Genomic DNA, 14,846 nt, shown 5'->3' with positions numbered 1-14,846 from the left:
GATATGACTCCAAACTGGCTCACCTGTGCATTATGCAAATATATCATACACTCCAATCTTCTTGCCTTGATCTTGTGTAAGCTATCTTTCTATCCTCTTTCTCAATACCCCAAACCCACACCCTCCATGAAAGGATCTCTGGGCTTCTCTCATTTCCTCTAGATTCCCCCAGCATTCATTCCCCAAGATAATTGGTGTAATCTAATCCTCAGGGAATTCATAGGTGATAAGTTTGAATCCCAGTTATTTCATGAGCTTTGAAACTCAACAAGCCATTTACTCATTCTGAACCTGTTAAAGAGAAAGAGAGAGAGTTACACATGACTACTTCTATTGTGTTTCATGAAGAATTAATTAAAACAAACAATTTAAGCTTTTAGAAAAGGTTAGTACCAATAGCATTGCAGTGTTGACCACATTTCCTTCCTCTGTAGCAGGTATTTCCTTGTATCTGGGACAAAATTTCCAACTAGTAGCAGCTTAAGGAAGGGAAGGGTTTTCTTCTACCTTATAGTTTCAAGGGGAAGTCACTTGTGGTGGGACAGTTATGTCAAGAGCATTGCATCATCACATCAGCAGGGAGGAAGGCAACAGGGCTGGGCTATAGCCCTTCAAGGCTTTCCCCCAGAGAAAGACTTCCTTCAGCAAGGCTCTAACTCCTAAAGGTTCTACAGTCTTCCCTAACAGAAACACCAGCTGGGGATTTAGTATTCAAATATGTGAGTCTGTGGAGGACATTTTACATTCAAACAGCCACACTCTCCATCCTTTATCCCAATTATGTATTTCATAATATATGTAAAATATGTTATACTAATCACCTTAATTTTAAGTTTATCTCATTCTCAATGTCCACCTAGATGGAATATTTCTGAAGGAAAAAAACAGACATGTCTAATTCATATCAGTAATCCTCAGGCCTGGAAACTTCTAGGAGGCTCTCAGTAAATAGTTGCTGAAAAAAATATGATAAATTTGAGAAATAATGCTAAACAAATGGTTATGTAAAGAAAGGTTCCTCTGTAGAATCTAAGCATTCCTCTGTAGTATACTTATTAAAACAATTTTCATTTATAAAGATGAGAATTATTTTGCATTTATAGAAAGCTCTCATGAGTTGATGCTCAATGGTGAATGAAAGGTTAGATCATTATAAAAGCAATAAGGGAAAGTCTTCTCCTTGAAGTAAATTTTAAGTACAGAAACCTAATCATGGTAGTACAGAAAAATCACAGACGGGGCTTGTAGATAACACTAGCTACAAGTAATGGTCTTTCCAATGAGACTGTTTCATGGAACCATGTGCCTGCTGTGCTTCCAAACTGGTGGGGGCAGTAGTGGCTGTACTGAAGAATGTTCTATCAAGTGGCCAAGTTAAACTGTCCTTTAGGGGCTCTATAACTCTGCAGGTAAGCAGCAGCAGTTACAATGCATGCATTGCTGGCTTCTATTGTACTCCTAGGTGGAATCCAATAACACCCACGCCCATACAGCTGTAGTTATAAATCTTTCTAGAAATAAAGGAGTTATTTTCTTTAAGCAGTGACTGAAAACATCATTATTCACAAATGTTTCAGCATAAAATATTGATCATTCTCAGTGAACTTACCCAATCACAGAAAAAAGATCGCCACATAGTCTCACTCATCCATAGCACCTAACCTGAATCTACCCAAGATACCTTACATACCCAGCAAGCATCTTGTGGACTAGAAACTAGGATGGATGGGGAGGGAGCGGAGGGCATTGAAGGGGTGGGAAACACAAATCTAGACCCAAACGACAATGGTACCATAAAATTCTACTTCCTAAAAGGCAGACCAAATGGCTGAACCTTCACCAGGCCCTTACAGGGAACACCTGAACCACAAGACACTGGAGAGGGTAGAATCAAGGCTAACCTTAATCTTCTACATCTTCCCTCCTTCCCTCCCTCCCTCCTTCCTTCCCTCTCCCTCTCCCTCTCCCTTCTCCCTCTCCCTCTCCCTCTCCCTCCCTCTGTCTCTCTCTCTCTCTCTCTTCTCTCTAACTCTTGTATATTAGTTATCTTTTTCCTCATTTTCTTAGTGGGCACTGACCTGTAACTCCCAGTACCAGCATGGGGCTATCATCCACAATGTGTGTTTGATCAGAGAGACCTACAAGGTTTCCCAAAAGACAGACAGATTTCTATCAAAGTACTTGATGACCCACCAAAGGTTAGTGGCAAGACCCTAATGCTGAAGACACCATATGCAGTTGACACATAAAATGGAATGGCATGGCTGGAAGCTAGAAGAGAGTCAGTCCCCAGACAGTCAGCGCCAGAAGGTGCTACATGGGTGATTGGGAGATAATGACCAATATCTGTCCAAGCAACTCATGGTTTAACCTACTTAGCAGCAAATAACCTGTTGTGATGCCCACACAAGTGCAATAGTGGCACACAGCCATGGTGGGGAACCAACTGCTCTTGATTTGGCTAACTGATCCCCTCAGTGGTATGGGACCCATAGCTGGAGCTGGGAAACAAGTCAGAACCATATCCAAACATTAGCCCAATATCAAATATCAATATCTCCAATATCAAACTGCTATCAATCATGGGCTACAAGAGGGCCTACACCTATTAAATTCTCTAGAAAAAAAAGTAAGTGTTATCTCATTTGTCCTGGTGCTAACTTACTCTCCGTTGGAGAATCTGCTTCTCTTTTTCAGATAGATGTAGATCCTAAGGACACAGCCACCCCATAATACCTCAGAAGGGCACTGGCTGAAACTAAGAAAATTTGGCAAAACAAGCAAGAGTGCTATTTTCCTGATGGACCGGATACCAGCACAAGGGAGAAGGAGACCAACACAGAGAAAAATCAACTCCTACCAAATCAGAGAGCCAGAGCCTCAGAGGCCCCCAACACTTCATCACTGAAGCAGACCAAAAATGAACCCAACATGGCTCAGGGAAATTTTGTGGAAGAGGGGGCAGAAAGAATGTCAGAGCCACATGTTGGGTCATGATATGCAGAGACATTTATCTTACCCATAACTATAGGCTAACTCCACAATGCACGACCCATATACCTCAACAAGGAGGGGCCAATGGGGAGGGGGTAAGTCATGGATGAGCCTAATAATGGTACCAAACTGACTGTATTTGCTGAATACAAAACTAATTAATAAAAATTAAAATAAATAAAATAAAATATTGTATAATCTAGCATGTGGGACATGTGCAAGATTTCACTCAAATATAGGACAAAGTACCCTAAAATATCAAGTTATTTTCAGCTCACCATATAGAAGTAATACAGGTTGGTCAAATAGCAGTGGGAACTGGGTTTATCATTAAAGCCCTGATTTACTCCACAACCACAGGCAAGTTCATTTCTTCAACAGACAGTTCTGAAATTCTATGTATCAACCATTAGATTGAATGACTGCATGACAAGGATACAGATATGTGTGGATAATTTATATATATATATATATATATATATATATATATATATATATATATATATATGTTCTGAAACATAGAGTCTAGCATATAGTCAGGAAATTGGACAGATGCTTGTCTTTTGCCAAACTCATTTTCCTTTCATCCTGAGCATAAAGATAACCAAATATCTCATCTTCCATATAACAGCAATCTGGTCAGTAGAATGTGAGCAGAAGTGAGCATGCTATACTGAGGCCTGGGTATAAAGAGCCATGGGGGGGTGGGGTGGAACTCTGTTTTGGTTATCCACTTTCTGTCCCTTTCTTTTCCAGCCAGATGCAGAAGATTCCAAGACCCCTGTGATAGCAGCTATAAGATGGAAAGGATCATCCAGCCCCCAGCTGAACTGGTTTGTGAACAAGAAACAGACTTCTATTGTGTTAAATGACTGAGATGTACATCTGCTTGTTAACAGCCTACCTTATAAAAGCATGAGCCAAAACTGCCTCCAACACACTGCATATAGAGTATACATAGCATGATGTGGGAATACCAAAAAGAGGTAGCTCACCTCCAGTGCATATGAGTGTGGCCCAGAAGAAGACACACCTAAAAGGAACCTAGAAGGATAGTGTATGGCACCGAGAGAGTGAGTGGAGGATAACAGAGGGAAAGTAAATATATACAATCTCATAAGCTTTGAAAAAGTATGCTGCACTGGAAAATGTTAGTGATTCTTGACGACTGGAATGTGGAGTGATATGTAACATTGTTTCACTTGTATTTGTTGAAATGTGTGATACAGAGCAGAACCTCTGAGACTTGGTGAGTATTAGGAATGAGGACAAGGGAGAACTAAAAGCACAATTAAAGACTAACTTAGAAGATGTTTTTAATGAGAAAAGCAAGAGAAGGTGAAAAGGATGAGTTCAATTGTGAAAACACAAAACCTGACACAGATACAGAATATACAAAAGAAGAATTAAAAAGAAGAATCCACTGGTTGTGGGAATGTGGGCCTAGGGCTTGTGGTCGTGACATGGATGGGAGAGGTAGGTTTGGAAATTGCCACAATTATGCATGGTGATGGTGGAAGACATAAGCGTGACAATGTGAGGGGAATGCTTAGGTAGAACATCCCAGGTCAGCAGCTAGAGAAATAGGGAAAGAAGAGGGACAGGGAATGAGAGGTGAAGAAGAAGGAGAGGGAAAGGAGAAGGATGGAGTAAGGGAAGAAAGGAGAGGAAGAGAGGATGGAAAAAGGAAGAATAGAAGGGGAAAATGATGGAAAGGAAGGTGGAGAGAGAAAGGAGGGAGGGAGAAAAGAAGGAAGGGATGAAGGAAAGAAGGGAGGAAGGAAGGAAGACTTGACAGAAAAGTTTCAAAAGCCAAGAGAAATGCTGAAAAGGCAGTCAATAGCAAAAAGTACTTCAGAATTGCAAAGACAATAGTCTGCAAGGTCCATTCTGTTTGAGAAACAAGCAATCTGATTGTGACCTTACCAAGTTTCTTTTCAGTGCTCACAAAAGCCACATTAATACAGTCTATAGAGTGAATGAAGGAGGAGAAATTAGAGACAAAAACAGAATACTTGTTAAGGAAATGTGGCTTTCAAAACCATAAACTGGAAGTCAACAAAGAGATGATTTCCTTCATTTTGGTTGTTAATTTTCAGACTTTTAATCATATTAATGTTTCTACCTCTCTGAAACTATTATTTCCCTCCCTGTACCAGGAGGTAATAATTCCCTCTCCTCATGGTCCTTGCATTGTAGTCACAGCAAATAAGATAACTCATGTGAGAGATTCAAAGTCACCATATAAAGGCCAATGTCACTTTGAATCTATGCATACTAAAAATAGAGTTATTAAGTAAGGAATCCAGTCAAATATGGTTGGATATAAAAATCCATGAAAAGTTATAATCACTCTAGATTTAGAAACATAAAGGGAAAATTTGCTTTTACACACTCCAACTTGCTGATCACAAATCTTAGAGTCCAGAAGACGCTGAAGACCAATGCTGGGAAATCCCTACTTCCAGGATGTTATCTAGGTTTACAGATGTCTTTATTATTTGAAAAAAAATGCCAACGAACCCTGGCAGATCACTGTGAATTAAGTCATCTTGGAATTTATTAGTCCTACTAGTAGTAGTTCTTAAACTACAGTTTTTGAAATCCTCCAAGTTTCACAGAGAACAGACTACTTCCATAATTGAAGCCTCATGACCAGTGAAGTCACAATCAATGACTGACCACAGCTTGCTGAATGTGCTACTCCAAGGAGGAGCTGAGTTATTCTGGGAAGTCAACTAGTCATTTTAGGACTTCTCTCCAGGTAAAATTAGCCAGTCAAAAGAATACTATCCAAACATTATTTCACTAGTCATGACTAGTCTTTACAGAGAACATTATTCTTTTAATATTTTATTTATTTATTCATTTGACAGAGAAAGAGGGAGAGAGAGAGAGAAAGAGAGAATAGGCACACCAGCGCCTCCAGCCACTGCAAACAAACTCCAGACAAGTGAGCCCCCTTGCACATCTGGCTGACATGGGCCCAGGGGAATCCAATCTGGGTCCTTTGGCTTTGCAGGCAAACACCTTAACCATTAAGCCATCCCTCCAGCCCAAAGAACATTATTTTTTTTTTTAGCACTGTGATGCCAATGAAATGAAGGCTTCTGTCATAAAACTCCCAACAAGCAGTTTGAAACTTTCTTCTTCCCATTGGCACATATCATCCCTTCAATTGTTTTTTGTGTCCTTACCCTTTACTCTGCATTTTTTAACTACTCCTCCCTAACTCCTCCACTGCTGCGGTCTTTCCCTGGGTGATTTTATTTTCAGGGGTGACGAGTGCTCAAGAAGGTCAAGCAGCTGTGTCTTCAACTCCAAATAGCACTTGTGAAGAATAAACTGTCTTTTGGGAGGGGATATGATGGAGAATGGAATTTCAAAGGGGAAAGTGAGGGGGGAAGGGTATTACCATGGAATACTTTTTATAATCATGTTAATAAAATGTTAATAAAATTTGAGGAAAAAAAATAAATAAACTGTCTTTTATGATAGAAACTCAAAACTCAAATCACAGACCCAAATAAGCTGTCTACAATTATTTTTGCATGTTTGAGAATTGCTACACTATCACAAAAGGGTATTACACCAAGTAAAATGTATACAAGTCAATTTTAAGACTTTCTATCCATTGCAATACTGAATTCATTTAAAGGGCCTAGAGTCAATAAAGCACTTTGGCATGGTTCAGTAATACATGCTACCTGCTCAGGAGATGGAGACATAAGGATTACTTGGGCTAAAGGGCTTGATATTAGACTGGGCAATATAGAATGGCCTGGTTTCAATGGCAGAAGGAAATAATAACATGTCTCTTAATTAGAAGGCCAAGAGGTTAAAGGCACTTGCTTGAAAATCCAAACAACCAAGGTTAGATTCCTTAGTGGTGACATAAAGCCAGAAGTGCAAAGTGACACATATGTCTGATGTTTGCAGGAGCTAGAGGCCCTGGTGTGCTCACACTCTCAAATTCTCTCTCTCTCTCCCTCTCTCTCTTTCTGTGTCTACCTCTCAAATAAATGAATACATGTTTTTAGAAAGTAAAAGTAAATAAATAAAACACTTCCGCATAGTCCCAACCAGAATTACAGGAAGACAAGCTGACTGTTGCTCACAAATAATACTGCCAAATATTATACAGATCTTTATGGAGAATAAATATCTCTCATAAGTTTCTTCATTTACTCTTAAAATAATTCTGAGCAGTTCTGGTCCTTCATCGCCTTTTGTCAGGACACAAGAGGTTAAGAAACAATTGTTCATATAGTTGTTTGGGAGGACAAAGAGGTCCACATTCTAGTTCCCAAACTCTCCATGACACCAGGGCACTCTTCATGTCACCCACTCTGTTTTAGTTCACTTCTTTAGCAACATGGAAACCTGCCTGGCATCTTCTGAAGTCATAAGGAACCTTTGATGAAATGCAGACATGAACTCTGTTCTCCCTCCAATGAAAATACATAATATATTAGTTGTATAATATTATGGGATCATTGTAAATGTGGAAAACTTTTCAAAGGAATGCATAAATGATGATTGGAATCCTGAAACAGCCAAAGCAGATATGACAAACAAATGACCAAATGTGGACTGGGGGGAAATTCCATCAACAGTCAGTCAGTATTTTCATTTGCACGGTTTGTTTTTATTTCATAAGGGTTTCTCTTCCATGGAAAACTCTAGCATTTGAAAAGATTTTAAACAAACATCATAACCAACCTGTAGATGGAGAAGGACGCCACTGAACGGATGAGGGATGCCACAGCCCCCACCTTGGCAGCTTCCACTGCCCCCCGGACACGGTATTGCACCGTCACTGGATAGCTGATGTAAGGTTGGTTATAAACGACAATCTTCCCTCTTGCTTCTGGGGCCTTTCTCCGCAGCTCATCAAAAGAGGTCACTACCAGAGCTTCTGCCATAATGCCTAGGAACAAAAGTCAAACAAAAATTAACTTACGGTCTCTCATAGGCCAGGTGGAATTGGCACACAAAAGGTCAAACATGTTCCATCTGCTACATCTGGCAAACTGGCCTGAGCACATCAAAGTCTGAGAGCTATTTACCATGGGAGAAAGACTGTGGAATTAGCCAGCTTCCCAAGAGGAAGAAAAGGCATTCAAAATAATATATCATATGACTCAAGGCTTTTCAACTCAGCTGATATTAAATCATAAAATGCTTGACAAGCTAGCACCTCCTTCACACACACTTCTTTTGCACTCTGAGGAAGCATGCCTTTCACAGGATGATGCTCATTATTTACCTTTAAAATGCATTTCAGAAATTTCTTAGAATTAATGAGATACATATTTATCTTTTCACAAAACATTTTTGTATGTTGCTAAACAACTTTCAGTGACATCAAAGGGTGGCAGTTTGGGAAGAACACTCATTGAAGCCATTATGCTTCATAAAGCCAACTTTAACAAGTGCTGAAGGTACCATCTCTCAATATCCACAAAAAGTGAGTTGGTTTTCTTTTCTCCTTTCTATAAAAACACTCAGAGGATGTGGATTCTTCCCATGCCTCTCAATTTACAGCACTTCTCCATCACCAAAGCATATTTCTGTTCTTCAAGTAAAGCTTTTGAATATGTGAAACTGTCCTACAATACTGTTATTGCTATGGTGAATGTTCCTACTGCTTCTTGCCACTTTCCAAGCCATTCCTGAGGAAGGATGAGGTCTCACATCTTCCAAGGAGTCATTTGAAAAATTCAAGACCAACAAAGATCCAATTGATAGAATAGTTACAGTGACAAAAACACACACTGGAGCAACAAAGGTCAGAATATGTGGCTAAATACAACCATCTGAATGACAATAGTAGAGGGCTACTGTTTATGCCTTGAGTATCATCACATATCTTTCATACTTTTTCAATATTACTAACTTAAGAATTGGATGTTTTTTTGAGCTACCAGGGGAAAGTGGCCAACATCTATCTGAACAACTCAAAGTCTAAGTGTCTCAGAAGCAAACAACCTGATGTGATGCTCATACAAGTGCAATAGTGGCACACAGCCATGGTGGGTAACCAACTGCTCTTGGATTGGCTAATGGATCCACTCAGTGAAAATGAAACCATATCTGCAATTGGGAAACAAGTCATAATCATATCCAGATAATGATTCTGCTTTCCATTGTCAAGTTCTCACTAATCTTGGGTTATAAGAATGTCTACACACTTTAAATTCTCTCTAAGTTAATAATGGTTATCCAATTTAACCAGTGCTGACTTCAGTCTCCATTGTAAAATATGCTTCTCTTTTTCAGAGGAGATTAAACAGCCTGGCACACTCTACCCCAGCCCCAGCTGAAACCACAGAAGAATTGGGGAAATGAGCAAGAGTGTTGCTTTCTTAGTGAATCTGATATCAGCACAAGGGTGAAGGAGATAGACACCAGAGGACACTCAACACCTACCAAAGCAGAGATCCAGAGGATCCTAAGAGTAGACTTAAAATGAACCCAACATAGCTTAGGGAATTTTGCAGAATAGGGGTTGGAAAGATCATTAGAGCCACAAGTTGGGGCATGTTGAACAGAAACATTGCCTCTCCCCAATAACTGACTGCTGCCCTCATAATGCATGACCCACAATCCCCCTAGGGTTGACCTGCATCTGCAACAAGGAAGGCCTCTTCAGAAAAGGGGCAGGGAGGAGGGAAAGGATGGTACCAACACATGATGTTTACATACAAAATATGTCCATATCGAATAAAAATAAACAATAAAAAAAGAATTGGATGTTTTTAAAAGCATAAAAGATGACATTAAAATGTTAACTGCTACTTGGGAAGTCCTTTCAAATGAACTGCAGGCACCAGGGCATGTTCATTCTCCATGTAGGCCCTGTTGTAATCAACACTCTTCTTCAACTTCTGGCTCCACTATTCAGCCTGGCCTTGTACTTTTACTTTGAACTGATTAGTTGCAAATCTATAATCATGTCTCCACCAACACTCAGCACTTAATTTATCTAAAAGAAGCAATGCATAATTATGGAAAGTAAGGAAACTACCAGTATTTTCACATAATTAATGTACATATAAAGTATAAATAAGGATTCAGCTAGACAAATTCTGAGATTCTGAAACATGGAGTTACCTTGAAATCTGACAGGTGTTATTGTTGGCATAGCACAGGAATTTTCCTAATGGTTTTCAGCTGTTCCTAATGAATTATAGGTTCAGTGGTCCAACCCAGGGATGTCCCAGCCACGAGGCGATTTTGGTGTCTGGATTAGAGCCTCTAGAAATGAAACTGATTTTCTACGAAATTTAAAAAATTTAAATCATACAAGTGTGGTACTTGCTATGGAGTATACTTCAAGTTCTTTTAATAAATGAGAGAATGGAGTCTTACTGAGCCAAAGCTCATGCTATATAACACAGATGCTAATGGAAAAATAAAATCACTAGTAGCATCTAGAGGCAGAAACCATCACCATGAACATGGAAGAAGAGTTTGAATTCATCTATTTTCCTAAAAGCAGAAATATATCTCTGATTCATCTTTCTCCTTCATCCCATGCATTCAATTAATACTTAAGCACAAATATCCATGCCTCTTAGATATCATCATCAACTGAACTCATGTTCTCTCATCACAACTCATAATAATCTCCAACATCAGGTCCTCATTACCTCTCTTGTGAAATATATTTATTTATTTGAGAGAGAGAGAGAGAGAGAGAGAGAGAGAGAGAGAGAGAGAGAGAGAGAGAGAATAGGCACACCATGACCTCTAGACACTGCAAAATAAAAACCTCCAGACACATGTGCTGCCATGTGTATCTGGCTTAGGTAGACCCTGGAGAATTGAACTTGGGTCCTTAGGCTTCAAAATGAAGTGCCTTAACCACTAAAATATCTCTCCAGGCCCTCCTGTGAACTTTTAAAAGTCCAGCTTTCCCACATGTTTTGCCACTATTGGCATGACAGCCTCCAGATCAGCTCCCTCACATTGACCCTTTACAGATCTGCCAGAACAGACGGTGTGACTAGCTGAGAAGTCAGCTATGCATGGTAGTATTACCATATGCTGGTAATGGTATATGGTATATGTATTACCATATACTATCTACTGAAGATGTACCACTCATCCTCCCACTTCAAGCCTATCTACCTCTGTTAACACCAGTTTTCATTTATTTTAAACTTTATCAATACTGAACTCAAATGGTCTCACTTTCATTCCATGCTATTTATCTCTTTAGTTGTCTTTGTTCATGCTATGATACATCATGTTTATGGACCCAATTTCTCCCAACCTCACCATGAAAATAACTCATCTATCTCTCAGGATTGCATTCAAGCTTCATGGATATAGAGGGCATTTTCTAGCCTCCTGTTTTCTGCACATTCTACTGAATGCTGAATCATATGTCAACCCCTCCAGTCTTTTAGGGCATTCTAGGTACAATAGTCACTGGACAAATGAAAATCTCTTTGGGCTTTCTCTACTGCCCAAAGTATGGTGCCATTTGGGATTTAGGGCCATGCTCAATTTTAGAGACAAGCACGGTGCTTGGAAGTGTGTGGTAGCTGGTTACTACATGTCCCTTGACTGGCCCTGCTCCAAACAAGAGGTCATTTATTATACCTCAAGGAGTTCCATGAGAGTGCAATTTTACCTTTGTATTATGGTAGCTCTTTTCCAATAGTCTCTGCAATCTGAATTTCTTGCTACCCAGAGGTTAAATGCAAAACAATAACCTGCCAACACAGGTATTCAAAACATAAACCTAAATTCCAGGGATAGAAACTCCAGTTCCAGATCATAACACTCTTATTCTCTTAGAACTTAATCACCTATTATTTACATAATTCTACATCTATTACTTAAACAACAAATCATAAGAAGATAGACCTGAAAATTGACAGCAGCCTCACAAAAACAATGTCAGAGTCAGAAACATCCAAAACCACAAACACTAATAGAACTTTCTGGAGTGCAGCAAATATTCTGTACCAGATCTAATGCCATAACCACAAGCCACATATGTCTATTAAGCACTTGAAATCTGTCTAATGTGACAGAGAAACTAAATTAACTTTAATATCATTTAATATTAATTAGTGTATATTTGCATTTAAATAGCCACATTTAGGTAGAAGTCAGTCACTGCAGGCTCAAGCCATTACAAAGAGTCAATAGCTGAGACCATCCCTGCTAGTCCTCAGGGACATCTTGAATGACATTCCAATAACAGGCATGAGTCATAATGATGACCTCCTCCAGTGGTTACAGACCAGGTGGAGGATATTTAGATATTCATCATTTGGAAAGTCTTTGTGTGTACACAACGTCATAGGAAAATGTTTGTTCAAATTGAATGAGATAAAACATGGCCATCTGGAAAACTTCATTCTTCCCTACAACTTTGTGTCCTATCATATTATACCAAATAAAATACCCATGCCCTCCTACAAATCAGACGGTCCTTACTCCCTACACTCATCTCCCTGCTTACCAACCTAACAACCTACTCTCAACTTCTTATCCCATTTGTAATATCTTTAATTTTTTTTTCACAGCTTTCAACAGCATCCAGTTGTGTCCATGACAATAATGTAAGATACATAGAAAACTGAAATTTTTGTCATGTTTCACTTATTAATGTTTCCTATATGTGTAAAATGTGACCTGGCATACATATGTGAAATGCATACATGTGTGTATAAACATACATAGTGAGTAAATAAAACAAAATAAAAATCAGGCTGAGAAGATGGCTTAGCAGTTAACGTGCTTGCCTGCAAAGCCTAAGGACCCATGCTCAACTCTCCAAATCCCACATAAGCTGTATGCACAAAGGTGATGCAAGTGCAAGGTTGTACATTCCCACTAGGTGGTAGAACTGTCTGGCATTTGATTTCAGTGGCTGAGGCCCTGGCATGCCAGTTTTCCCTCTCATTTGTTCTCTCTCTCTCTAAAATAATAAAATAAAAAATAAAAATATATAATGTTCCAATGCTTATCACCCTCCAAAATGTATATTTCTAAGGACCTTTCACATTTCTATAGGTCAGAATAATTGACATTGTTATCTTTAAGAGCCTATTGGATACACTGATGTGCTCAGAAATTCAGCAAAGTATTTTTATGAGGATGCTGAAGTGCCAAGAATTAAATTTATAGAATGACAAGGTGTTAAAGCTGAGGTTTGAATTATTGGTTGCCTGCATCCAAGGGTCATGCGCTTCCTATTAACTTCTTTGCTATGTTCTCTCATAAATGTAAAATATATGAAAATCTCAGTATTTTCATTTCTAAGAGGAATAAAAAGGAAAAAGATATAAGCACTTAAAAGTCTGCCTAAGTTGCCCTTAGTTATTTTCCAGGATCTTGCTCATAAATCAGGGTACAATCATCACACTTGGTCCCAGGCTGTTGATGCTGAAGTGGGGAGAAAGGCTTCACTCTAGGATGAGACTTATTAATCTGTTGAGAATGAAGAAATTGATGAAGGTGTTTAATTCTGAAAAGAATGTGGGACTTGATCAAAAAATACCCATAGCCAGGCACGGTGGCACATACCTTTAATCCTAGCACTCGGGAGAGGTAGGAGGGTAGCCATGAGTTCAAGGCCACCCTGAGACTACATAATTAATTCCAGGTCAGCCTGAGCCAGAGGGGGGAAAAAAAACAACTATAGAGTGGCCCTCTTGTCTCCAGCCTGTTTTGTGACAAGGAGATTTAAAAAAAAAAAAAAAATCTCAGATTCTGTTTTATCTTGCACACCAAATTTTCCAAACTGACCAAATTGTTTGTACGCCATCTGCCCTTCGTGTCTCCCCTGCAGAGTCACATATGATGAGGACTGCAGCCCGGACTGGGGTCATCTGCTCTATGAGGGACTTGACACTGACTGACACACTCTCCATCTTGTCTGGTTTGATTCTTCCCAAGGACACTTAAAAATAAATGACCATATTTTTATAATGTGGTCTGCCATTCAAAACAAAAGACTACAGGCAGTGTCTCTGGGGTTGAATGCAATGCGATTCAGTGTGGTCTGATTCAAGAAATTGATTCTGCTTTGAGAAGACTTAACCCTAGACAGGAAATAGTCATCCTGACCTACCCAAAATGGAGCCTTGCTTCTGACTCATTGCATAACCTGCCACTGGGTGTACCATCAAAGATTAGGAAGGAAAGACAGTTGTTCTTGGAAACTCAGTGCTTTAACCTGAAGAGGAAATGAAATTGAAAATCCATGGCAAGGTGGACAAAAGGACAACAGAGTAGTGCTTTCTGAGGGTCCATTTGCTTACAGGAACATTACAAATGTACAGTGTAATTTTCATAGAAGAACATGCCTAAAAGATTCAAATTATTCAACAAGTGTTTAGTTCTTCTACTAAACTAGGACTTTATTCTGGACATCAGAACAAAAGAACTATGGGTAATTCCAGTTCAATCACTGAAAACTACAGATTCCAGAAGAGAAAAATAGGTATGCAAATTTTTTTAAGGAATGTAATATGTAACAAGTATAAAATAAAAACATAAATTAAAATTTCATAAAATCATAATACAACAAAAATTCTGACTTGATGGAATCTAGGTATTTTCCATAAGAAGAAATAAAGTGGGCTTGAGGAGATTTCAATTGCTTGAAAATGGTAGAAAGAGCATTCCTAGATAAAAGGATGACAAAGCCCCTCAAAATGTCTGTTCACTTGCCATGCATAGGAAGCTTCCTTTTAGGGACCCAAATAAATAGTGGGATACTCTACAATCTTTTGAATTTGTAACTATGGTCTTTATGATCCCCTATTCTGTCTACTAACCCAAAAAATACAAGGAAAACAGTCTCTTTAAGTAAAATTATTTTT

At 39.0% G+C, this 14,846-nt stretch overlaps 1 protein-coding gene across 2 annotated transcripts in view; it reads right to left on the bottom strand.

Annotated features, from left to right (window-relative positions):
* Positions 1 to 14,846, bottom strand: part of Cpq (carboxypeptidase Q) — a 476,655-nt gene that overhangs the window by 306,463 nt on the left and 155,346 nt on the right. For both annotated transcript variants that reach the window (XM_045144672.1, XM_045144671.1), the window contains exon 3: positions 7,717 to 7,924. In XM_045144672.1, coding sequence (XP_045000607.1) covers positions 7,717 to 7,924 — 208 coding nt within the window. The remainder of the gene's footprint in view (positions 1 to 7,716; positions 7,925 to 14,846) is intronic.

This window comes from Jaculus jaculus, chromosome 2 (genome assembly GCF_020740685.1).
Source record: "Jaculus jaculus isolate mJacJac1 chromosome 2, mJacJac1.mat.Y.cur, whole genome shotgun sequence".
NCBI lineage: Eukaryota > Metazoa > Chordata > Mammalia > Rodentia > Dipodidae > Jaculus > Jaculus jaculus.
This window is presented reverse-complemented; position numbering and strand designations above follow the sequence as displayed.